The sequence below is a fragment of the Geospiza fortis genome, unplaced genomic scaffold, assembly GCF_000277835.1.
Source record: "Geospiza fortis unplaced genomic scaffold, GeoFor_1.0 scaffold538, whole genome shotgun sequence".
Classification (NCBI taxonomy): domain Eukaryota; kingdom Metazoa; phylum Chordata; class Aves; order Passeriformes; family Thraupidae; genus Geospiza; species Geospiza fortis.
In genome coordinates this window covers 3,407,086-3,433,081 of record NW_005054368.1, presented here as the reverse complement: position 1 = coordinate 3,433,081, position 25,996 = coordinate 3,407,086, and the positions used below count along the sequence as shown (strand labels likewise).

The following is a 25,996-nucleotide window of genomic DNA, read 5'->3' as shown; positions in this document are numbered from 1 at the left end:
GCCTGCGCAGCGCCGGGGCCGCCCCCGCCGTGCTCTGCTGCTCCGCAGGTGAGCGGGGACCACCCACGCACCCGCACCCCCATCCCCGCCACCCCCCGGGGCACGGGGAGGCCGCCGCGATGGCTCCCCACGTGTGTGGCCTCGCGCCCTAACGCTCTGGGGAAACTGAGGCACGGTGCGGCCATCTCCCGCCCTTCCCCGTGCCTCGCCTCCCCTCTCCTCTGCAAGAGCGTGTCGTGAGGGAACGGAGGGGAACGTGCTCAAATTGAAAGTTGCTGAAGCGCTTTCAGGCTGCATGGCGGTGTCAGTGGGCTGTCAGAGGTGCTGCTCAGCGCGGCCTTTTGGCATCTCCCTATAATTCTGTTGTCTTGCAGAACACTTGTTTGGATGGTCCAGGTTTAATGTCGCGATACATCCACTGTAACACATCTAAAGCAGCCCTTGGGTTGCAATCCGAGCATGGAACAATAGCCCGGAAGGGAATGCGAGGCCGCGCTGTCCATCAGTGCTGACCTGGAGGCAGCAGCGATGTGTCTTCATTTGCTGCAGACAAATGTTTGTTCTCCAGGATATCCGGGGAGGTGCCTCAGCCTGTGGGGTCTGTGTCGATGCTGCTTTAGCTTTCCCTCAAATCACTTTTCCCTGAGTCACTGGTGTAATTTAAGCTTGTTTGTTTATTTTTTCATGCCTGACAGGAACATAGAAATCAGAGTATCCCTTTGTAACAGCCTCTTACATATTTTAGGACTGTTATCTGCCTCTTCTGCCTTATCTTCTCCAGACTAAACAACCTGATTACTTGCAGTCTTCCCTCATAGATCATGTTTTCTAAACCTCTGATCATTCTCATCACTCTCCCTTGGACTCTTCCTTTGGTTCATGTGATTTTTGGAAGGGCAGTGATGACAAACTGGAAGCAGCACTGCAGCTGGGGCTGAGTAGAGTGGAGAGATTCTTACAGGCTCCACTGTTTGCCCAGAACAAGAACTTTCCACAGCACATGGCACTTTTGTGTTCTTGTGATCTGCTGAAGCTCCAGATTGCTCTGCAGAACCGACACCTGAGCAGTTACTCCATTGTTCAGGTTTCTGTGCATAAGAAACAACCTCGTTTGAGTTGATCTTTCAGACCTATTGCAGTACCAGAATTCTTACACTGAGAGCTGCTTAGCTTTGGGAAAGAGCCCCCTGTGCCTTGGGCAGCTCCAGCCAGTTCACTGCCAACATTTCTGTCATTTCCAAAGCTGCCTGTCCTGCCAGACCACCCAGGTGAGGAGACAGGGACTGAACTATTGAAGTCCAGTGGTTTTGCTGATGGCTCTGCACCTCCATTCAAGATTTAGTGCAGAGCTTTCATTGTCTCTGCTGAGGGACAGAGGTCTGTGCATCCCATTTGGCTTCTCCACAGCTGTGGGGAGATTACTGAAGTGGAACTCTGCCATTTCAGTTTTGGGGACTCATACACTGCTGCTGATAGAGAACCTTCCAAAGTGTTGTGTTTCTGTTTATTTTGTTGAATTTTCCTTTCTCTTTACTCCTCGTTCAGTGGCATGACACATTTAGTGTGTTTGCTGTTTCCTTCTAGGTACTTTCTCACTTGAAATGTAGGGGAGAGCACCTTTATGAGCTAAGAGATTTTTATTTTAAAAGCCTCTGATTAGTCTTGTGGGTGATTCAGATGGTTCATCCTCTCATTGTTTGAGTGATTGATGATGACAAGTGAGTTGATCAAAGGCACTGCAAATTGTTAACACTGAGACAAAATCATTACTTAAAAACCATTGTACTTGCAGTTTTCAGTTATCAATCAATTTGACTTAGAAATGAGTTAGAATTACAGCACTGGGAGAAAGAAATCAGTCTTTGACACACTGAATAATCTTAGATTGAATTAATAACTCAGTCTAAATGTGCTTTGCTCTCTGTAGTAGCTGGCTCTGTTGTGAGTGCTCCATGGATGAGGTCCAGCAGCATCAGCTATTCAGCTGGGTTTGCTCTCAACAGCTGCCCATTCTTTCTGGTGAGCACTGACACACTCCTGATGTCCTGACACATTTCTGCAGCTGTGGAGCCGTTTCTTTGAGTTCAGCACAAGTCAGGGATTTTGGGAGCAGTGGGAGTGTTTGGATAAAGCATCACCTGCAGTCTGCTGTGACACTGCACTGCAGCAAAAGCTGTTTCCTCCCAGCACAGTGTTGGTAATGATAAAAACCACTCTGAAATGAACCCTCTTGTACTCCTTCAGTGATTCCAGACAAGCTGCACCCTTCAGTTCACTCTGCTGGAGCTGCAGCTTGCAATCCAACGTTCATCCCACAGCCAGTCACTGTCAGTCTCCCAAAGTCATTCAGTCACAGGCTGTGGGAAGAGGCTTTTTTCCTTCTAGTTACTCTTTGCCTCTTTGAAAATTGTACAAAGCTCGCTAGTGATGGCTCAGATTGCAACACTGCTCCAGAGAAATGCTAGATTTAGATGACTCACACCCACAACAATAAAAAGTTCTGGTGTAATTCAAGACAGCTGACTACAGACTCGAATCACACATTAATACTCAACTGTATTTTTTTCATTTTATTACTTCAAAGTTAAAATTGAGTTGCAAGTATTGCCCTGCATAGAGCAGTGTTCTGGAAGGGGCATCACAGCTCTGGCAGGGACTTTGCATGGCTGATGCCAAGAAAAAATAAGGGAATGTCAGGGCAAGATGAGAAGAAAATAATTCAGTGAAGAAGGAGCCAATGTTTTAAGATGATGAATCCCATTTCCCTGTTAGTTGTTGATGTCTGTTACAACTTTTCCTGACTGCCTTTATCTTGATTAGGTTTTCTCTCTTCTTTTGCCTCTCTAAGTTTTTGCAGTCTTGCCATATCAGTTCTGTCTTAATTTCCTCTGTGAATGGAACAAGGAAGAAGATGCTGAGCTGTTTGGACCCCTTGATCTGAACCCAAACTGAGTTAGATGGTGTTGCTGTGTTTGCTGTTTTCAGGAAATTATTACAATCAAGGAGAGATTCGTAAGAAAGAGCTGGAACAGAGTTGTTGTGTCCTGGGGATTCCTGCTTCTGATGTCACAGTCATTGATCACAGGTAACTGGTTTTCCTTTCCAGTAGAATTCCAGTTTTAAAGGGGGTTGAAGTTCACTTTAACATTCAGGAGAGCTGACTGTTGTTCTAAAAAGCCTTGAGGAATCTCAAGAAAGACAAGATCAGATATTTTTGTTAATTCTTCTCATAAATGTAATTAATACAGAAGACAATTCTTTTGCATGATGGGGATCACAATTCCTAGGTGAAGCTCTGTTCATACAGCATTTGGAATAATGATAACCACACTTGCTGGCATCTGGCACGGTGTGTCTGGGCAGCATGATCACATTTTGTTGTATAACAACTGTAGACAGACAGAAATTCTCTGCATTGCCTGGGGCAGCTTTGTCTGTAGGTGGTCTTTGCAGAGTTAGTGTGGAATTCTATTATAGTTACAATCTGCTTTGGTCCTGGCTAAAGACAAAAGTGAACTGCAGTGCTAAAGACAGTCCACAGTAACATGACAGTGAGATTCTTCAAAATTAAGCCATGCAAGATCTGTTTTTCTAAGGTGTGGTGTTGTTTCAGCTGTGTGTAGCTGCAGAGGGTGGCAAAGCTGACACTTCTCTGTGCAGGAACTCTCCTCTGGGAGGGTGATTTAACACTTTGAATCAGTGAAACTTGGAACTAATGTTGTAAAAGCCTCTCAAATTGCCCAATCACTGTCTGTGTATAAGATCTGAATGAGACACTGATTGCTAGGAAACATGATACAAGTGGTTGTTTCACTTGTAAACAGCTATCACACAGCCCATAAAGAATATTTCTGTTTATGAAGAAATAATAGCAACATATTGATTAAAAGCCACTCCAACTAGAACAGAGTTGGAAAAAACTCTGGCTCCAGGCAGGCCCTTTTCCCATGACCATATTTTCCCTTGAGCTAAGGCAGCAGAAACCACAGTCCAGAATATGAATCTTTTTCAGTTCTTTGCTTTTTTTAGCTTTAGGTTTCTCTCCAAGTTTTCAGCTTGCTGAGGAAAACAGCATAAAAGTTGTTTTTCCTTTGGAATGAAAAGAGATGTTTCCGTTCACTTCTCATGAGCTGGCTTTGGGTAACTGCAAGTTCTGTAGCACAAGCATATGACAATGCCCAAAACATTCTGGGGAGGAATAAGGAAAAAGCTGCTCAGCTTTGCTAAGCATAAAGTCTGCTCAATGAACCATCTTTGACATTAAAGCCCTGAAGGCACTTGGCCTGTTATCCTCTGAAGCAGTGTGAGGTTGGCTGGTGAGTGATGCAAGTTCTGATGCTGCTCAGTCACCCCACACACACAGCCCAGGGAGCTGCTTGTTGTAAGTCAGTCTTTGGAAGGTGAGGGCCTTCTCAGAGAAATCTCTTGGCTGATGCCTCTTTCTTACTTTATTATTATAATTGCACACATTTCTGTCCTGATCTGTGCTCCCCCTGTGAAGGCAGTGCCTGAAATGACAGAGCCATCCCATTGCCCAGAGCTGGGCTGGAATGTACGCATTTATCTCTGAGTTAGATTGCTGTGAGATAACCATCAAACCCTTCAACTTTGTTGTGCACTCAGGGAGTAAATGAAGTGAGGTTCTTGATGAATTTTGCTCCAAGCTTGTTTACACAGCCAAGTTAAATGTGTTTACAGTGCATTATTTACTGTGCCATCACTCACCATGTGGATGCTCTTCGTGAAAAACATCTGTGGATCAGGTGTTAGCAAACTGGTAGAGGATCAGGATTAATTTCTAGACCACACTGAATTTCTTGTGTACCTGATTTTTAGATACTGTTTTCCAGTGGTTTAGACAAAACACTAAGACTCAGGGTTCTTGAATTTTTTTCCAAGTTCTTGAATTCACTAAGGTCAGTAGTTTTCCTGTGTCTCTTAAGCCTTATGGAATTTACAGGTTATACAAAAATATTTGCTGGTATGGCATTGTGTGGAACTTGCTAAAGTAATTAATCATTTACCACTAGATTTCAATGTGAATTCATGCCTACAGAATACAGCTCAGGAGGCTGTTCCTCCTTAGCATTTTAAGATCAGAGCCCTTTGGCTCTTTTGTTCCTTGCTGAAGTCTTCAGAAGACGATTTGCCATCAATGTAAAGAAGGAGCACATTGCTCTGGGAGAGCTGCTGGCCTGCTGCCCATCTCCCATTGCTTACACAAACACTGCATGCTTTACATTAGCCAAGCTGCAGCTTTGTGTTTTGGTAAGGAAAGCCCAAAGGATTGCAAGGTCTGGATCTGCTCCAGCCATTGTAGTGTGGAGCTGAGTCATGCTGCTTCCTCTTTCTTTGTGTGATCTACAAGTGAGTGAGTAGAATTTGCAAGATGTAAAAGGGGAAATAGATTTTCAAAGCCAGGTGATTGACTTGCTCTGTCATCTCTCTGGGCAGGCAGGTATAAAATCAACATGACTTTTGGGACTCTGTGTGAACTTGTGAAGAGAAAGCTTCAGTCAGCCTATGATGAAATCTGTGCTAAACACCAAATCCTTCTTAAGCAGTGCCTTGCCTTAAACAATGCCTGTCTCAATTATATCCAGGATTCCCAGAAGGACCAGCTCAGTCTCTATCACACAACTGCTCTGCCTGGATCCTTCAGGAGCTGTGTTTGATGTTGCATTGTGTTTGTTATCTCACTTAAAGACAACTCAAATCTGCATAAATATGGCCCCAAACTGTACCCACAATTCAGCCCTAGAGATCTGAGATCACCCCACATTTCCTGCAGAAAAGTTCTTTTCTCTGTGGGACATGTCCAGGAATGGGAAGGGCCGGGATGTCTGGGCATGCACACATGTTCCAGACTAATTTAGATTTGAGCTCTGGACTCTTCCAACTTGTGGCCAGTACAGGTCAGGCACCAGATTTGCAGAGGTGTTCCTTGAGCTGCCGTGTCATTGTCACAGCTCCCACAGTACACCAACCAGCTGCATTTAGGGGACAAAAGTTTCACAATTCACTTTTGTTACCATTCCCACACAAGGCTTAGCACTTGGAGCAGCACAGCTCAGAACTTGGGCTTGTGTTGTTCAAAATTAATTTCTGGACTGTCACAATTATTCCTGCAGCTGGGTAAGGGAGGAGTAGCAAGAGAGCGAGTTCTGAAACTCATGTAAGATAAAAGTCACTTCATAAATTATATAAATGTTAATGTAAACTCTGTCCTTTTGGAATATTTTTATCATCTTATGTGCTTCAACAGCAGATTTTCCTGTGAGCTAAGCTCCCATTTACAGTGGGCACATCTGCCAATGCTCTGGCTGTCTATTAGTCTGAAACACTGCACATAAAGAGGAGATGATTTCTGATCTGCCTTCTCTTTCTGAAGAGAAGCAGATAAAAGGAAGCCCAAATTATTCCTTTTTCTAATGTGTGTTTTGGGTTCATGGAAAGATAAATATCAGATGTTTTACTGTGGATTCTGAAGCTTTTGTGCACTGTTGTTCTGGACAGAAAGTAAAACTGACTATTAGCATCTTTAATATGACAGAAAATATTTGGCCCAAGTTTGCACTGCAAAGAAAATAATAGCTGAGATCTGTGTAAACTGGAAAATTTTCCATTCACAGTCGGACACTTACAGCAAACAATGTTACATCTCTTTCCAAGTTTCCATGGAAATTGCACTCCCTTTGCTTTTTTATTATTATTATTTCACTGAAGTCCAAAAAGGCTCTGATCAGACACTGCACAGCAGAGAGGACATCTGCCCATGCACTATCACAGGCAATTTTTATGAGGCTGCAGAGAGGCTCAAAATCTTTTTTTTTTTCATTTTTTATGTAATAATTCTGTACTGTTGGACTCATTTTTTCCTCCTATAAGATAAATAGGCTTTATTGCACTTCCTCATATTTAACTTCTAACAAACTTCCTTCCATGACCTCTCCGTGACAGAGAAATGAGTCTGTAAGGTCATGGGAAAAATATATCCTTAAGTAAATAGTGTGTGTGTCTGGTTGTGGTGATCACAAAGATACAAAAACACTCAGGCCCCTCAGAGAACAAAATATATCACTGGAAATCTGGGCCTTTTTTTTTAAATCAAAATTTAGAAGCACAATCATTAAGTCCATCCCATTGATCCCGTTTGGATTTGCTGTCCTTGGGTTTATTGATGTGGGGTGCTGAGGGCACAGAGCTGTGGGATCCTAAAAAATGTGTTTGTCTTACTTATTATGTGTTTCTATCACAAAGGTGATATTATTCCCTAATATTTCTTCTTTCCTGTTCTATTGTTTCATATTTTGGGATCAGTAGTTAATAGTTTTAATTCTGCTGGAGTAATTGTGATAATGAGTTACATTTTGTCTTCCTAAGTTCCCTGTGGTATCATAGTTTGACATTTTATTTTATTGCTAATTCTAAAAAGCTGATCTGTATGCTAATTAAAATTGCTGCCATGCTTTATTCTGGAAGAGCTGCATATTTCAGGAGTGAGTGATGGGATTTTCTTAATCTTCCTTATCCCAGCAATGCTGTAAAGGCCTTTTTTTTTTTTTTGTTCAGAATTTTCTGTAATTAAGAACGACATCTGTGGGACCAGAAATCTGACATGTAAATTGATCACATGCTCAGTGTGTATTGCAGAGAAATCAACCTACATCCCTTGAATCAGCCAAACACACTCAAAATCATCCTGAACACTAACAAGCTTCATCATGACAAGAGGGCACTTTGTCAGTCAGGTGGGGATCTTGATATTTATCAATCTGTAGCCAAATTTCATTTCTGTTTAGTGTAATTCTGGAAATGTAAATAGTTTTCTTTCTGAGAAGACAATAAAAGATTTGGCCACCTATTTATATTTACATTTCTAAATAGAGAATTTTTTTCAAAATGCTTTCCTATGTGGCAGTTCCTGCTGGCATTTTAGGACCTCAGAACACTTTATAAAGAGGATTATATCAAAGTCTGCCTTCAGGCATCTGCTTTTATAAGTGTTGCTCTATGCAATAATTTAAGAGGAAATTCTTCTGGGGGTTGAGCTGTCTCACAGCCCTCCAGGAAAGCTGCTTTCTGAAACAAAGCCTTGTATTGCACTAAGTTGGGTTTAGCTATTTTGTCAGATTGACAAAATTGACAGATTGACAAGATTGACAGCTATTGACAGATATTTCTGTCAATAAGGAAATCTGCTCCTTTTTTCCCCCTGGGGCTGCCATGAACCAGGTCCTTCCTCAGCTTTTCAGCAAAAGGAACTTCCTTGTTGTCCACCAAGGGAAAGATGGACGAAGGAAAAAGATCCTTTCAGTGCCAGAGGGCCCTGGGTTCCCTCAGCAATGGTACCTTTGGAAACACTCGAGGATTCTCCCTCAGATGTGAACAGGGACCTGTCCCAGCCCATCACTGAAGCCACAGCAGGGATTGATTGAGGGGAACAGCCTGGCCAGACAGGCCAAGGGCTCAGAATAAATGCAGGGGGAAATGAAGGAGTACTGCTAAAGGACAAAATGGTTTATGGGAATCAAATCAAAATACTCTGCACTGAAATTTATACTTTGAGTTCTCGAGATGATTTTAGCAGAATAAAAGCTATGAAATACTGATCTCAAAACATGAAAGATGAGAAGAGGGATCCCAGCCATCCCCTGAAGCTGATGAAAGTTTGATTTGACTGAAAAACCATCAGCATTGCTAAGCTTATGGTAAGAAAAGAAATAAAGCTGTGCATAATGGCTGCATTTCAGGAGTCTGGGGCTGAAGATAGGGACATGCAGGAGAACAGGAAAATCCATTACAAGGATTGTTTTTCTTTTGTTCATTCCTAGTTCATTCAGAGCTGCCTTTTACTATTCTTTCATGAATGATTTTTAAATGTCCTCCACATACATCAAAGACAGGCATCATCTTCAGAGCAAAGAAAGCTCCAAGGAGCCATCCTGGATTTGCAGATGGTTCTTGTCCCAGCTTTGCTGTCTCCTGGGAACACAGATTTCCTGGCTGGGAGCCATTCTGTCACTAGAACACTTGTGTCCAAGCAGAAGGAAGTGTCTTTGAGTTTGCTGATTTCCTGTTAAAACATTTTGAGTGGACTTTCTTCATGCTTCCAGGAAGCTATAGAAAGATACAGTCTTTAGATTAAAGCTATTTTCAACAGTTATACTCAGGAGTCCCCTTTTAAGCACAGCAAACCACAACAACCTCTTTATTTTGCTGGTTACATGTAGAACAATTCAGTGTGTTTTGCCAACACTGACCCTGAGGAACTAATGGAGAATGACAGGCACTTTTCTTTTGCTTCTGAAGGTTCCCTGCTTTGATAGCCCAGCAACATCTCTGTTAGTCCCTCATTTGAACCTGCAGCTGTTAATTACAAGCAGACATAGGTCTTTTTTCAGAGAAATGCTTTACTCTTAACCTTAAAGAGTAACAATTATATCAAATAAGCACAGCAATTTAAAAAGGAGGAACAAACAGAAAAAATCTAGCAGGGATTCTGCTTAAGCTTTTGAATCTCTGCATTCCTCCAGGCTTACTCAGGGAAAATATATTCCTATTTCTGCTGGGAATGCTCTTAAAAGCCTTCTCACAATAATGGATCAGGCATTAACACCTTGATCACAAGAACTGTGTGGTTTCTTTGTGGATCTTCATCATCTTATTTTAATTGTAGCTACAGTAGAAAATGTGAGTGCCTCAGTTAAAGTAAATCTGTGAGATCTGAGGCTGTGACATGCTTTGGAAACATCATCCTTTGCATCTGCGCTGGACTTGCATTTTCTGCAGGTAATTACTGTATTGGAAAGCAGAGGAAGGGATTTGGAGTCTCTCTTGGGCAAACTCCTCCTTGGGATCCAGTCTAAAGAATTTCAGTTCCATCACTTCCAGTGGGGGTTGGCCATTGACTTCAGCACACCCAGGAATTGTCACTGAAACAGTCAACAAGAGAAGACAAAGTCTTATTAAAAAAAAAATGTTGGTATGGGGAAAGTTGGAAAGGGAACTGTACAATGGGTGTTGTGTAAAATGTGTTTTCTCTTAATGACCTTCCAGTTCAGATTGGCTCTGTTTACATACAAATCAAAAACTGGTTTGTCTCCCTGCCAGCACAGCAAAGCTCAGTCTGGGCTCTGAGTTTCTAGCTGTGTCTTTGCCTCTGACATCCTCCCAGTAATAAAAGTTGTGTGGCTGGGATTTGGCTGGAATTGCAGATGATGTGTGAGCCAGAACTGAGTTCAGCCTTCTCTTCCTCTGCAAGACAATAGAAGTTAAAGCTTGTTTGTGTCAATAAAAAAAGCATGTACAACTCCTAAGCCCTCAGGGAGCAGATATGATGAATAAGATGCTCTTTTTCCATCATCATGTTTCTAACCCTGACCAGTGTTAGTAGTAAGTCTGTGGGAACTCAGGCTTTTGTCTTCCTCATTTCCAAGGTGGAGCAGAAGCTTTTGTGGAGTTCACCTGTGAAGATGCAGCATCCAGAGAACAGATATAGTTACAACCTTTGCAGTGTTCCCTAATCCAGGTTTTTTGTTCTTCACTTCAAACTCCCTGGAGGGTACAGTGTATTAACTGCTGTCTTTACTCTGTAAGCCTTAACTGCTTCCCTGCAGAGAGTGACAAAGTGGCAGAGACAGGAACCTCTTCTCAGGTGAAGTGGCATTGCTGACATGCCTTGTAGTTGTCACTTTCCTGTTTCCTTCTTTTTTCAAACGCTGTGGTAGGAAACTCTGGGGTCCTTCCAGGTCCTGGGTGCTCTCTGGATGTAGGCAAAGCTCTCTCAGTTCATACAGGAGCAGCCAGTGATTAAATTATTCAGTGCAGGGTCTTTCTTACAGCAACTGAAAGCTCTGGCTGCAGTCAGCAATTCCACTTGCAGGTTGCACGTTGGTCACCTCGTTGTAAAATACCCATTTGTAAAGCTCTATAGCAGTTGTTAATCTCCACTCTTGTGTTAATAAAACCCTCTTTGACACATGACTGAAAACTCCTCCAGTTGACAGTGTCAGTGTGAGCCAGCAAAGGTGCTCTCAGCAGTCTGGAATCTGAGGCTCCACAGCTGCTCCTACCTGACTGCAGTGGGTTCTGCTCTGCAGCATGATCCACAGCTGCCTTTGGAAGCATCCTACAGCCAAAGAATTCCCATTTGTATATCCTTGGCTGAGTTTGTTGTGACATGCCCTGTTATTTTTGCATTCTGGGTGCATTCTGAAGCTCCCCCAGGCATCCCTTCAAATGAAACATTGCATCACTGAGGAAGTGAAGCCATTGCAAGGGAGCACTTTCACCAGACACTTGGAGCAGACTCAATCAGCTCTCATCTTCCAGAAAAGGACTTGCAAGTTGACATTGCAAAATTTGGGAAGAACAATGGTCCTTTCTTGAGTGGCTTGATGCAGTTTTTAAAAAAGCAGAGCTGTGCTGTCGTTTTTTTGCCACATGAACATAATGAACAAAGGTTTTATGTCTGCATAGAAGAAATGTTACAAACAAAGCAGTTGGAGCACAGAGCTTCAAAATCCTTTGGAAGGAAGAGAATAAGTTCTCAGCTGAACTCTGCTAAGGTCTCTGACCTTCTCTGGGTCTTACTTTCATCCTGCAATAACCCTCCTTGTTTGCAGAGCTGTGGGTATGGAGCAGTTGCTATTTCTATGCTATTCTCGTGGTGTGAGATGCTGAGGATCAATATTAGAGTTTTCCTTGCTAGTCAAAGGGTTAATTTCGAGATCTGATTTAGGTTTGGCACAGGAGGAGGGGAGACAGAGGATTTTGTTCTGCAGGAAACTAGGTCAGCAGGTTTTTATTATCGTGCTCCACAGCCAATGTGGTTTGCATTTAGGAATGAACTGGGCTGATGTCAGGGACGGTCTCTTTCCCCTTCCCAGGACTCAGCCTCAGCCACTGCTCCATGCACTGCAGCTTTCCCAAATGGAATAAAAGGGAATACTCAGCTGAGGAAACTCAGGCCATTGTGAGTTTGTCAGTTATCTTTTCAGAGCTGTCTGTCAGGAGTGCTCAGGAACACAGGATGAGGTCCAAGATGTTTTGGAGAGGAAGAACAATAGCACTGGAATATTTTCAGTCACTGAAGTGCATTGGAATCACAGAGGTCTCCATTGCTTGCACACCCCATGGACTGCTGATTGTTCTTACAGCCTGTGGCATTGTTTGGTTTTTGTTTGGATCTGGTCAGATTCTGATCTTGGTCCTGCCAGTGTAAATTTGGAGTAATTCCCTTGCTTTCTGTGCAGATCCTGCTGTGTGTGGCTGAGATCACTGTGTGGTCCTGCAGATAACCCTTAGGTGGGGAGTTTTCCACTGTAGCTTTTGGATCATCGTGACTGATGAAAGATTTGAATAATCCAGAATCTTTGTCACATCTCCCAGCTTTCTTGGCTGTGTCTCCTGTTGTGTATTCTCTTCCCAGGTAACTGAGAATACCTGTCAGTTCTTTACCTCTGCCTGTTGAAGACCAAATTGTGGCAGCCATCACCTATATTGGACAATTCAGGCTGCCTTTCTTTACAGATTATTTTCACTTTACTGAATGATGAGAATCCAAGTAGTTACAACTTCAAAAAATATTCCACATTGTTTTTATTGTAAAGATCAGATGAGGGTGGTGGAGCTTAAAAAGATTTAAGGTGGATCTTGAAAAGACATTACCAAAAAGATTGGTAATGCCTAGGAAAATTTCTGGGTAATAGGATTTAAGGCTGAGCATCTATTTCCAGTCTTATGCTCTTGTTGTTTTACAGACTTTCATGTGAGTTAATGGCTTTTCAGCATAATAAAACCATCTAATTCTGTCTTGTTCTACTCTTTATTCAGTTCTGGCATCAAGAAACCCAGACATTTTTGCAAACTGAGTTTGGCTTTTAAGGCTGAACAAGGAAAATACAGGCAATACTGAGAAGAGCAGACAGCAGTAGGTTTGCCAGCAGTTCCTGGAAATAATGGAGTTTCACAACCATTGCCTGCAGATTGGACATTTAAGGAGGAAAAAAATCCTTGTGGCTTGCATGGGTAGAATAATGAGAATGCAAAGTCTGTTGAGAAAGTTTATTATGGTAAAAATTCAGATGCCATTCTTGGGTTTAAACCAAAGAGTAGCATATCAAATGCCTCAGAATGATGACAGCATAGAAATAACACAGGTCAGAAAATTACATATGGTCTGTCCTGGATTGCATTTAATGCTGTGCTGGGCTATGCATTTTCATTGTCCAATTTTGAATCTCTATGAAACAGTTTCAGCTGCAAAAATCTGCTCAGAGAATCATCTTTAAAATGGGAGCATGTTAAAGAGGGATGAAGAAGGGAGGTGTTTCTGCAATACCCTTGTGCTCTTCCCCTGCTGTGACTGAGAGCCAAGAAAACGCCAGCGTGTGTCAGAGTGAGAGGCAGTGACAGGACTTGTAGCAGGCAGACACGTCCACACAATAAACAGCAGAGCTGAGGCAGCATTCTCAAAATTGCCTCCTGCATAATGAAACAGAGGAGTTGTGGCAGAATCTCCACAGCTTCATTCAGAGTTGGCAAATTATTTCATTCAAATTTGCAGCAGCTCAGGAAATGTCATTGTGCTGCTGGAAGACTTGGGTTGTGTTTCCTATTCCTAAATTGAACTAAGTTCAATTGAACTCTCAGCTCAAGAAATGAGAGATGAAAAGCCTCTCTCTCCCCTGCAGTGGCTCTCCAGAGTGTATATTATATCTCTTGAGGCTGTCAGCCATGTGAAGCCTTCAGGATGTGACTCATAGGATAAATAAGTTTGGTCATTCTTGCTGTGAATAGAAAAAGGTAAAATCTTGTACTTTTATAAAAGCTTTTTCTTCCCTACATGAATTCAGAAAACATCCCAAGTCGTTAACATGCTGGAGCTGTCACTGAAAATCCAGTAGCTTCAGGGTTGAGCAGAACTGTTAATAGAGCTCAGTGATGCCATGTGTGTGAAATGTGTGCTGCTGAATATTTGTGCTCTTTCAAATGGATGAACTCGAGTTCCCAGCCTGCAAACGAGGGTGGTGATGCAGAGGAGCAGCTCCTGTGTGTCAGCAAGGGAGCAGATGCTGCCAGGAGAGTGGGGGATAAACAGATGCCCAGTAATGCTGGTGGAGGAAGGAGCAGTTTGTGCTGTCTGGGAGCCCTGCTGCAGGGAGGATGCAGCCTGCAGATTTAAGTAGGTTATGATGTTCTCCCCTATGGCTGGGGCTGGAGGCACGGCCAGTTAACTGCAGAGTGTCACTTTGTGGTACAAACATCAAAAAAATCATCTTTCAGAGAGCAATGGTTTCAAATGGGTGCATTCCTTTTTTGTTTTTAAATGTAACCCTATCTTTACCAATTAAAGTAACTATTCAATGGTTAGAATATGATCTCTGAGCTATGAGCACAGATCTTGTTTATCCCTTTTGTGGGATAAAATATATTTAGCCTTGCTGGATTTGTAGTTACTATTCCTTCTTTGTGTTTTACGTGGCAGTTAACCCTCTCCTTTGGTGGCTGTTTACAGCTGGGAGCAGGATGACAAGAATGGTGCTCTTTGTTCTGCAGAAAGCAGGGAGCTGTGCCAGGTATCCTGTGTCTGTTTCCCAAACTAAGGTAACCTCCTGGGGCAATCCCAGTACCAGGAGAGAGGGAACAGCAGCATTCTTTAACATGGCTGCTCACTGCCAATCTTTTCAGAGAATGGAATCAGCTGATTAATTTTATTGAGAATTTATTGCAAGCAAAAGGTGCCAGGCTGGATGCTCTGGTGCCTGGGAAAGGCCCCTCACAGTAAACCCTCACACCAGGATGTGTTTGTGCTCTTCGTCATTCCTGCAAGTTGATTGCTTGTATCTGCAAGAGGATTACTGCCCACTGCAATACAACTTCTGGCCTCTTTCCTTGGATGCCAACAAGAAGATTAATTAGAACTGGGCTAAAAATCTATTAGTATTCAAGGGAGAGATATCTTTCCTGTGCTGTCTCATCTCTTATTCCACCCCAATCCATTACATGTTGTGCTCAGGGTCCTCATGCAGCTTCTGCTGTTCTGTGCCCTCTGTACCTGCAGGGAGGTGAGGAAGGACTTACTGTCTCCATCCTCATACTCCTTATTCCAGGAGAATGTGTGAGCCCTGGCAGGAGCAGTTTGGAGCCAGCACAGGATGTTGGACACAGGACACCCTCAGCACCCCTCCTACAGTGGCTCACTGTGGGGCCACCACCAGCTCGCTCACAGGTGCTCTCTGCTTCCACAGCAGCTCTAAGACTGAAGTTATTTCCAGCCACACTTGGCAGTTGGACTTTCCCAGTGATCTGTATAAACCAGAAGTGTCTTGGGAGGTTTCCCAGTTGCACCATTCTGCTTTTGGTGTTTACAGCTACAGTAACCAACTTCTGACATTTATCCCCAGCTGGTGCTCTGGTTGCTGAGCTGGTGCCTGTTTGCACATGGGGCCTTCTGATAAGGCAGGCATTTGACCTTTCTATTCTTAACCCATTAACATTTAGAAGAGTTGCTCTCCTCACCTCTGGGGCTGTGTTCCTCCCCCAACCCCCCTGTTCCTGCCAGATAAGATTACTCCTGGGTTATGTATTGATCTAAAAGCAGAGTGCCAAATGCAGCCCACACCAGTTCAAGGGCAAACACTGAACTCACTGAGTCCCCATGCTCAGCTCACTGTGGGAAGGAGGTGACCAGAGGCTCTTTTTGCCCTCTCAGCAGAACCTGGGGACAAGCACAGGGCTCTCAGTTCTTTTCTGTGCCATTAAACCAGCAGCAGCAGGACCAGCCCAGTTTGCTGAGGCTGCACCTTGGTGCTCTTCCCTCTTCTCCCTCTGCCTGTGGACAGATAAATGGGTTGGAGGGGTCCTTCACACACTCATTATTATTACAGGATTATCACACGCTCATTTGCTGGAGGCAGAGTATTCAGGAGTCTGAGTGTGCAGGTGAGAGCCAGGCTTTGTTTGAAGCCAAGCCCAGCCCAAGGAGTGCTGCCCTGCATCCCCTCAGCTGTGCATGTGTTTCCCAGTTTTTGAATATCAGACAGGAGTAAGGAGCTGTTATTGCCTCTTCAGGTGTTGTTTGAGATTCTCTTGTTCTAGTTCAATATCTTGGTGTAAAATACTTGGAAAACTGCCACCGGAATGATGAAAGAAGTGGAAACCAGGCCTAATAATGGATGTTTCAAATGCTTGAGCTGTTTGCTTTATCCATGAGATGACTTGAGGACCAACAGCAGGAAGAGATTTGGTGGGTGGGGTCTGTTGAGCTGTTCCACACATGTTGTATGAGAATAATGACCATAGTGGTCCTGCTGGCTTTAAAAGTCTATGGCACTGATAATAACTACACTCAGTCACAAGAATTAATTAGCTGACAAGCCTGCTTTTGCCCTGTAAAACCAAAAGCCACTGGAGCAGCATGGATCAAAATTTATTGCAATTATTAATATTTTATTATGCTAAATTAAATGCTTTAAAATAAAACATTGTGATTTAATGTGCATTTATGACCATCTGTTCTAAGAACTAAGATTCATGTATTCTTAACATGATAACTTACATGAAATTTAAGAGGCAGGCACTGTGCTTTTTCCTGCCACTGTTTAAGAGAAAGTAAAACCACAGAATGGATGGAACCTTCTCTCTTAGCTCTAGACTATTTTAGAGTGAGAGACTCCTTTAGAGTTGTCTTATCAGACACTCAGTAATTCAGAGTTGAGAAGCTCATTCAAAACTGAAGGAGGAAATCCTTTTTCATCTTGTGGTCTGTGAATAAAAATAGATGTGAAAGTCTGTTCTACTAATTTTTTAGATGCCTCAACAGCATGTGTGATCCAAAACCAGCTGCTTTATCTCCTTAACTACAGTTAATATTATCTTTGTTTACTGCATGTGTTAGTTTTTAATACTGTGTTTTGATAAGCTTTTCCATTATTTCTAAAAATTCTGATATAATTTACCCAGTTGTTTGGAAACAATTATAAAATACTGTTATGATTTGGAGCTCCAGCTTCCATCTCAACTCAAAATTGCACAAACCATGACTAAAAGTTAATTTAGTGAGGAGAAATGCATCACTCCATCCCCATTAATACAACAAACTGGAGAAATTAAATTTTATCCTTAGAGAGAGAGTTGTTTTAGAAAGAACTAAATCACTTATTTAGTGAGTGGGTTGACACCCACCTGTCCTGGGCTGCAGGAAGAGGTGGGCAGGAATTTTGATGGCTTGGCCCTCACCACAGCCTGGTTTGAATTTTCTGTGTGGCACTGTCACTGTTGTGGTGTCCCCAACACCCCCTGGCCCTTGGAGCAGCTGAACTGGCAGGGACAGGGCCCAAGCTTGGGAATGCTCCTGCCAATTCTTTGAGTCCAGTTTTACAGGCCTATTTTCCCTTTTTTTCTTCCTATTTCAGATGTTCCATGAAGTAAATTTTATATCAGTGACTCAGAGCAAAAGAAAATTTCAGATTTTTATGATAAAATATTAGATGTCTGGGCAAGCCTTCAACTGAAAATGGGGTTTTTTGGCTTATCCAGTGTACTGTGCTTGCTGAGATGGGAGTGTGTAAGCCTCTAGTTATGATTAAAACACCAAAAGCATAAATGTAGGAAGCAATAAAGTATTATGTAGGAGAAGATTCATCATTTTTGTGACTTTGTTTAAAGAAAGCCCAGATGTGGGAGCAGATACCTACTGAATCAATCATTTTCTAAGCCAGAAAATGAAATGATGACCAGAAAATTAATTAAAAAGAAAGAGTATTAAGAGGTATTAGGAAAATAAACCTGCAGAATTTAATGTTTAAACACTGTTGCCCAAGGTCTTAAGGTGATCTGCATGAACAGTAATTGTAATTTATTTGGGGATGTTTAACCCTCAGGATGTGCATTCAGGAGATTGGTCAGGGTTTCAAGGACTGGATTGCTCCAGTTTGCTTCTGCTGCAGAGTTTGTGTCAGGAAACAGAATTTCTGCCTTTGACTGCAGCTCTGCCAGGGTTTTCCTGAGGGTATGGGATGGGTGAGGGTATGGGGAGGATGAAGATGTGGGGAGGGTGAAGATGTGGGGAGGATGAAGATGTGGGATGGATGAAGATGTGGGATGGGTGAGGGTGGGAGCTGCTCAGTGCTGATGCAGCAAGACTGCTTTTCTCACAAGAGCTAATAATGCCATTAGAGTGTAGATCTCTGCACCTTCCTTCTTTGTGAGCTTTATACATATTCTGTGTGGTCTTGTGTGTCTGAGACATGCTCAGAAAATGTTCATTTTTATGTTATGTCAGCAACAGGTGACCAGAGAAGTGAAATTCTTCAGAATACTTGGACTTGCAGAACAGCACCAGGGTCAAGGTATTTCCTAAGAGCTCAATAGAATCTCCTTTAGTAATACCTAATAAACTTCCCTGGCTTCCTGGCCTATTTCCAGTCCTTGTCCTTAGCCCTAATCCGTGTCAGAAGTTGTGTTTCCATTTTGACTCAGGGATTGCCCAGCAGGACATTTGTCTCAGCACGCAGGGACAGCTGTGTTGACAGTCTCAGTGGCCTCGGGGCATTACAGGCTCTCTGTAATCAGATGAGACCTGAACATGCTTCAGTGCCTTCCAGTGAACTGAAACAACCTTGCTCTGCTTGGGGTGATGAAGGAAGTGACCACATTTAGGGGTTTGGCTGTTGTTTTGTGAGACCATCTAAAGGATATATGGACTGCAAAACCAAGTGAAGGTCCAGGAGTCAGTGAACTGCAGCAGTTCATCAGGCAGCATGAAAAAAAGGATGGTTTGATGTTGGAGAAATAAGTACAAGAAATGCAGAGGATTCAAAGTTAACTTGTAATTATGTTGAGTAATTTTTTATATATGTCCCCTAGATCCCTATCCAGTGTTAACCATTGTACATAGCCATTTTCCAAAATGTTTCTTTTTCTTCCCTTGTACTGTGTGGCAGAGATAAATATGCAACTCTTTCTATTTGAGGAATCCTAGGAGTTATTGGCAACAACAATAGGTAAAAGACAGAAATGGCATTTTTCAACTGCTGGCACACCATTTAACATGCACTTTGCGTAGCATAACAATGACCAAATAAATCCCTGTTGAACACTGGCCAAGAAAATCCATCAGCATGTTTTATTCATGTGGTGTGACAGTGCAGTTAAGTCTGTATTGATTCTGTTTATTTCAATTTAGAGAACATCTCCACTGAGCATTCCATGTAATTATTATACAGACAAGGAGCAACGTCTAGAGCTGACAGCCAAGTGTATAAATACAAATCTTTTGCAAAACATTCTGTCATGCTGCTTCTGCAAGGAGAACAGGTCAGACTTAAACAGAAGCAGATTCTGCTGTCAAAATTTTTGCTGAAATTGCCTTTCCTCCAGTTCTGTTATGATTATATCAGGGCACCATTTGTTTTAGTCTCCTAGATGATCTCTACAGCTGCATTACTGTACAGAGAGAGAGAGAACCAGGGCTTAAACACTCTGAGTGGGTAAAACATGCACTTTACATTGTAACTAACAGTAAAATCCTCTATATTGACACAGTGTAAATAGGAGTTTATAACCTGCTGCTTCCTGAGCCCCCAGGGAGTGTGTGGGTGTGAACAGATACAGAGCCATGGTACAGAGTGCACTGAGTGCTGCAGGTGACTTGGTTGTCCCAGGGAGGTGCACAATCAGAATTGGTTGAATGCTGAGGCAGGCCAAAGGTTGTGAACGTGAGGCAGGAGCTTGAGGAAGTCCATTCAGGGAGGGAACCTACAATAATTAGCTCTCCGCTTGTTGCAGTTGTTTCCTTCTTAGGATGATTAAGTCACACTGATCTGGTCAGCCCAGGTCAGCCACAACGTAACCAAGACAACCAAGTAAACTGGCCACTGCCCTTGGGGCTTGCACAGCCCCTGAAGTGGCTCACAGATCCCTGCCACAGCTTTGCCCTGATGCTGGAAAGGTGAGGTGGTGGGACCTCAGTTCCTTGTACAAACAAACTCTCATACAGCTGGACTGTTGTTCAGGCTCCTCAGCAATGGGTGAGATACTCAAAACTGAACTGGACACACTCCATCCATGACAGTGCCCCATTGAAACATCCCTGTGTAACAGTCCCAGTTCCTGCCTGCCAAGAATTTGCTCAACATCTACTGTTAGACTGGAAGGGGTGGGGGAAGGAGAGCCCTTGCTATCATTAAAAAGGAAAAAGAAAAAAAAGTCTAATCAAATAAATCCCTGTAGTTCATTTCCTCTTACGAGCTCTGTGCTCTGTAATTATATTACCAAAGAAGTCTTTCTTCTCTGAGTTCACGTGAAACCTTAATGGTTTTATTCCCCTTGGCCCCAGTTCAATCAGCATACATAAAATGACAAAGTTTTTCAGTTCCAGTATAAAATTGAATTAGAGGTGGTGGGTGTGGTACTTCAGATTAGAGCAAACTATTAAAAAGAATCAATTCCTTAAAGGACACTTGCTAGGTTGGGAGTACATTTAACATAACCCCACTACCAAGTAGGAATTCTATTTAAGAGAACCCAGCCCCACCAACAAAGAGTGCCAGCAATGCAGAATGCCCAACACACAGCAACTGTGAATAGAATATGTTCTGTTAGCAGGTAAGTGGTGCTGGCAAATGGTTAAACACTTTCAGGTATTTTCATATAATGAGTAGAAGAGTGTAAAAGATACTCAGTATCTCAAAGAATTCAATGAATATTACTTGTTTGCTCATAGAGTTTTATTGTTGCTGTTGGTGATACTGAAGCCAATTTTGAAGGCTTTAGATCATTTGTTCTGAAGGAAATGCTGTTCAGGTGATGCAACACCAGCTTTTTAAAAAGGAGAAAACGGAACTTGATGAAACAAATAGGAAGTCAATGTTTTCATTTGTTGCACATCCACCTTTTTTCTAATGTGCACAAGATTAGCAAATGTGGGTGGTGTTTTATGATTTCAGTTTTATTGCATCAGGAGAAGGAAAATGAACTCTTTGCTGGACATCATTGAGCATCTTTTGCCTCTTGTAGCTTCTTAAATCCATTTTAGTTAAAATGAAAAAAGTATTTTTACTGCAGTGCAGGGAACTGAAATGCCTTTTTAGCAACTGAAATGGTATTTGGGGTGAATATTTTGTTACCTGATCCTTCTGTCCCAAGTGAAGCATTAAATGGAAACATTTTGATTACAGTTCCATGCCAAGTCATGCCCCCTCTTCTAACCAGTCACATATTAACTCAATCTCATTGTAGACTCCTTGAACAGTAATTTCACGGTTTCTCATTTCAGTGTTGCAGTCTGTTTCTCTGCAATTGCCATTTGCAGTGACATAATTCATTTCACATCCTGCCTTCCATGCACATCCATTCTACATTCTTTATACTGACTGTAAGCATAACAAATCTTGTCTGAGTTCCATGCCATTTTCTCATCTTTAATTGTTAATAATTAACTGAATTTTGTTAAATGTAGAAGTTCTCAGTCTCCTTTAAGATGAAGGATGGATGTTTTCCTATCAATCAGTTTTTAAATCTGAGCACTGAAAAGTCTGACAAACAATGCTTGAAAGAAGCAAATTTTGTTCCTATTTTGGGGTACAAAATGGCAGGTGATAAAAGGAGGCAATTCAGAATTGAAGTTGGTTGAATTCTTCATTAAGTCCATTCTACTTCTTGTCATTACATTTCATCAGCAAGATTTAAACCCTTCATTTTGGAGAAGGGTCACATCTGTAATAAATTATGGTCTCCATTATTTAAACAGTAGCATTGTTATAAATATTTTCTTCCTGTATTTCTGTCTCATAAGCCAAATACTCAGCATTTCTCTTTTTTTTTGTAAGTAGCCACACGATGGGCTGCCAAGGCTGGTTTATCATTTGCCTTGGGAAAGGCACTGTATAATATTGCAGGATAAAAACATTTGCAGGCAGAGGTTTGACCTGTGGGGGAGAGAGGTGAGGGCTTTGCAGGATTGGTGCCAAGAGACTGAGGCTTGGAGGAGAACTCCCACAGCTGCTGTCACCAGTGAGGGTCTGAGAGCTGCAGCAGCCTCTTCCTGCAGAAATGAGACTGAGCCTCTGATTTAAACTGAAATTTGGGAGTGTCAAGATTTTTAGCCAGACCTAACAAATTTCCTTTCTCTTTTTTCTAATGCAACTTTTATATTTGGATGTAGGGATAACTGGATGAACATGTGAAAGACAGTTCTGGTGTCAAGGCACTGCTTTTCAGAGCTGTATCTGCAGGGCCCATTCTTGTGACAAGGAACTTGTCATCATAGCAAAGAAAAGAAATCCACACAACCTCTTACTGAGAGTAGCAAGGTTTTACTGGATAATACAATATTTTAGGACAAGACATGAGTTTCTTCCTAAAAGGAAGAGCAGCCAAGATTATTGACACAAGGAGTCATCCAGGGCTGTGTCATGCAGAGCGCAATTAGGTGATGCAGAGGTCACACTTTGTCCCCTGGCAAGTTCTGGGGATATGTTTAAGCAGCTCCTTTGATGTTGGTGGTAATGGTGGATCATTTGCAACTGTAAATGTGTTTTCTGCTCAGTCCAAGTGACTAGGAGTACAGGAGGCTCTGCAGAGCACTTCGAGAGGCCCTGTTGAGGATTGGGTTGTTGTTTGCCCCAGGCAGTGCAGGATATTCCTGGAGTGTGTGTGGGTGCTGCAGCCGGGCTCAGGGCTCTGCCCCTGACTCAGCTCTGCTGCCTCGGGCTCTCCAGGGAGAGTTACCTGAGCTCTTAATTCTCTCATTAGAAAATGTGGAGGTTATTATTCACTCACTTCCCCATACCAGCCTCACAGGGGTGTGAGTTAATGAACATCTGTTAACCTGTGGAAATAAATGCTGTGGAAGTGCCGGAGCAGTGGCAGCACTCACACAGCGCCTTGGGAATCTGCAGCTTTTTCCTTCAGGATTGTGCTGTAAGACTGAATCACCATTTTAGCAAGGCACCTGTGGAGCACAGCATCCCTATCTTTAAATCCTCCTCTGTGCCCTGGTGAATGCTCCCTAGCCAGGGCTGGGACAGTTCTGTGCCACTCTGGGAGCTCTGTGCAACCTCGTGTAACCCAGGTACGTGCAGCTCTTGACGAGTGCCCAGCTCCAGTTCATTATCCTCACTCATCTGCCACTCATTAAGGAAAGAAAAAAGATACTGTTGTCTGCAAAAATCGGATTTGTTACCCGGTGTGCAGCAAGCCAATAATGGCACACTGGAGACAGACATTGATTATTTATTTCAGAGCTGCCAAGCCTGGGTGTGCCAGGTGAACTCCACAAATCAACCAACAGAACTTTTTACTATTTATACATTTTAGCAAGCAAAGGGATTTTTACATATTCCACACTTTGCAACAATGCAGTTCCCTTCTTTAAAGCTTCATGATGTTAGGAAATTTAATCCACAAACACCAGAGGTTTATGTTCAAAAAGGAGACAGAGGAGTCCTTTTTGGCTTTATTCGAATAAAAGAAGAGGCCATGGGGCATTCCCCTGGGATCTCTCAAATTTTTGGAGGACGCAGCCTCCTTTTTATCCCAATTGCCCAGCCACATTTCCCTTCTCTCTTTCCCCATTGGCTGAGGTACTTGAGAGGTTCAGACTCCCCAGTATGCCTGATACCAAAGATTCCCCTCTAATGTACAACCCTCCCTTTTAATTTTTAATTCTTACAGAATTTAGGGGTTTTTCTTTCCCATTGTTTCTTTCATCTCGCAATGTCTAATTTCATTTATCAGCAAACCTAAAGTTTATTTGTAAAAACAAATATCTTTTTCCATTCATCAATCAGTGGAATCCTTCCCATTATTTCTTTTATCTCCCAGCGCTGGTTTTATCCTCCAGCAGACCCACTGTAGCCATGATATTTTATGAAAAATCCTTTCCTTAGGATTTTTCCTCCTGAGAAGCTGAGAGGCCTCAGGAACAAAATGTAAACAATGATTATCTGCTGCTGTGGAATGCAAAAGGAGGATCTGTGATTGGTCTCATGTGGTTGTTTCTAATTAATGGCCAATCACAGTCCAGCTGTCCAGACCGTCTCAGTCAGTCACAAGCCTTTGTTATGATTTCTTTTTCTATTCCTTGCTAGTCTTCTGATTAAATCCTTTCTTCTATTCTAACTGCAGTTTTGCCTACACAGTGTGGTGTGTTTGTCATTCCAAGAGCAGATTTAATATTAAGGTTGTGCTGAAGGGTCACCAGGTTTATTTGGCATATGAAGGTTGTGGCATTTCAGTCATTTGCCTCTGAAAGATTTTGCTGGCTGCTGTGAGAGCCTTTTTGTTCCTTCCCCTTGGGTTTGTACCTTTTCCACGGTGAGGTGCTGGGCATGTTAGGATGCATGTGTGACCTTTTGTGTGGCAGAACTGCAGACCAACCTAGCTTAGAACAACAGGGTATTAATGCCTTCTACCTGTGCTCTTACAGCTCTTCTGCCAGGATAGTGAGACCATTCTTTTAGTATAGTTTTAATATAATATATATCATAAAATAATAAATCAAGCCTTCTGAAACATGGAGTTGACATTCTCATCTCTTCCCTCATCCTAAGGCCCCTGCGAACACCATCGCAGACCCACAGCTTGTTTGGAAAGACAAATCCGCTATTCCTCACTGATTTCTCTCTCCCCTCGCTGGATGCTCAGTGTGCATGGCGGGAGGACCAAGCCCCACTCGCTGCCCGGTGCCCTTCCCTTCTCCGGGGCTCAAGATCGAATGGCTGCCAGCCTTTGGCAGTGCTGGCCGGTCCTGGAAACCCGGCTGGTGCTGGGGCGGCTGCCAGGAGCCTCCCTTGGCCGTGATGTGAGCAGTGTAAACACCCGGCCGGCGAGTGGGGCAGAGTTCAGAGCCTGCGGCGGGGTTACTGCCGAGCGCCCGCGTTGCCATAGCGAGCATTGCATAACGCTGGCAGCGGCCCCGGCCGCAAAGGGCCCCGCGTTCCTTCTGCTCGGTTTGTTCATTGTTGCCCAGGCCCGCTTTGCTGTCGCAAATGGAGTTCCAGGCATAGTTCCTGGCCGGGCTGCTGTGGGAGGTTTCAGAGGGAGCAGGGAGAGAGGAGATTGCTGATGGAGCTCTGGTACTGGGGCGCTCTCAGTGCCTGCAGGAGACACTTGTTTCTGTCTGCATGAGCAGAGACTTTGCATGCCGGTAAAGTTTGTGGGAGTATGAGAGGTGTTTAACTTCCTGATACATTGTCTTCTAAAAGGAAGTGATTTAGTGTAGGACTCAAATTTGAAATTTCCCAGATAGCCCAGGGCATCAGAACATCAGCATTATGTGGATACAGCATGACTGCAAGAATTAATGCTCCCATATCATTGCATTGATCACATGGATTGCAGGAGATGGGAGTTGGTGGGAGGCTGAGAAGTCAGGAAACTTTTTTTGGATAGAATTGGTAGAGGGAAGTTGGAACGTTGCAACATGGGAAGCTGCATTTGGAATCAGGCCATCATCCTCTGGAGAGCTCTGCTGAAGTTGCATCTGCATTTACATAAGTTTTGGCATGAGAAATCAATGTCCATGAAGTGACTATTCTGTGCTTTCCCTTTCCAGATGATTAATTAAAGTGGCTGAGGGATTGATTTGGCTACAAGCTGTCTCCTGAGGTTTCTGACTGTAGTATTTTTTGTTATGTGGGATAGACCAAGGTCTATCTCTTTGGCTGGAGTGATTGTGTTTTTGGCTCTCCTGCTTTTTGAGGATTTGGCCATTGAGTCAGTAGCAAAGTCCTGTTTGACTTCCATGGGCCAGGATCAGAACTGCAGTTTTGCCTACACAGTGTGGTGTGTTTATCGTTCCAAGAGCAAACAGATTGAATATTAAGGTTGTGCTGAAGGGTCACCAGGTTTATTTGGCATATGAAGGTTGTGGCATTTCAGTCATTTGCCTCTGAAAGATTTTGCTGGCTGCTGTGAGAGCCTTTTTGTTCCTTCCCCTTGGGTTTGTACCTTTTCCACGGTGAGGTGCTGGGCATGTTAGGATGCA

At 43.0% G+C, this 25,996-nt stretch overlaps 1 protein-coding gene across 1 annotated transcript in view; it reads left to right on the top strand.

Annotated features, from left to right (window-relative positions):
* Nucleotides 1-2: 2 nt before the first annotated feature.
* The window catches only part of PIGL (phosphatidylinositol glycan anchor biosynthesis class L), a gene marked incomplete at its 5' end in the record, with an annotated part of 52,336 nt that continues 26,342 nt past the window's right edge, over nucleotides 3-25,996 (top strand). The window contains 2 exons of the mRNA XM_031059781.1: nucleotides 3-48; nucleotides 2,986-3,085. Coding sequence (XP_030915641.1) covers nucleotides 3-48; nucleotides 2,986-3,085 — 146 coding nt within the window. The remainder of the gene's footprint in view (nucleotides 49-2,985; nucleotides 3,086-25,996) is intronic.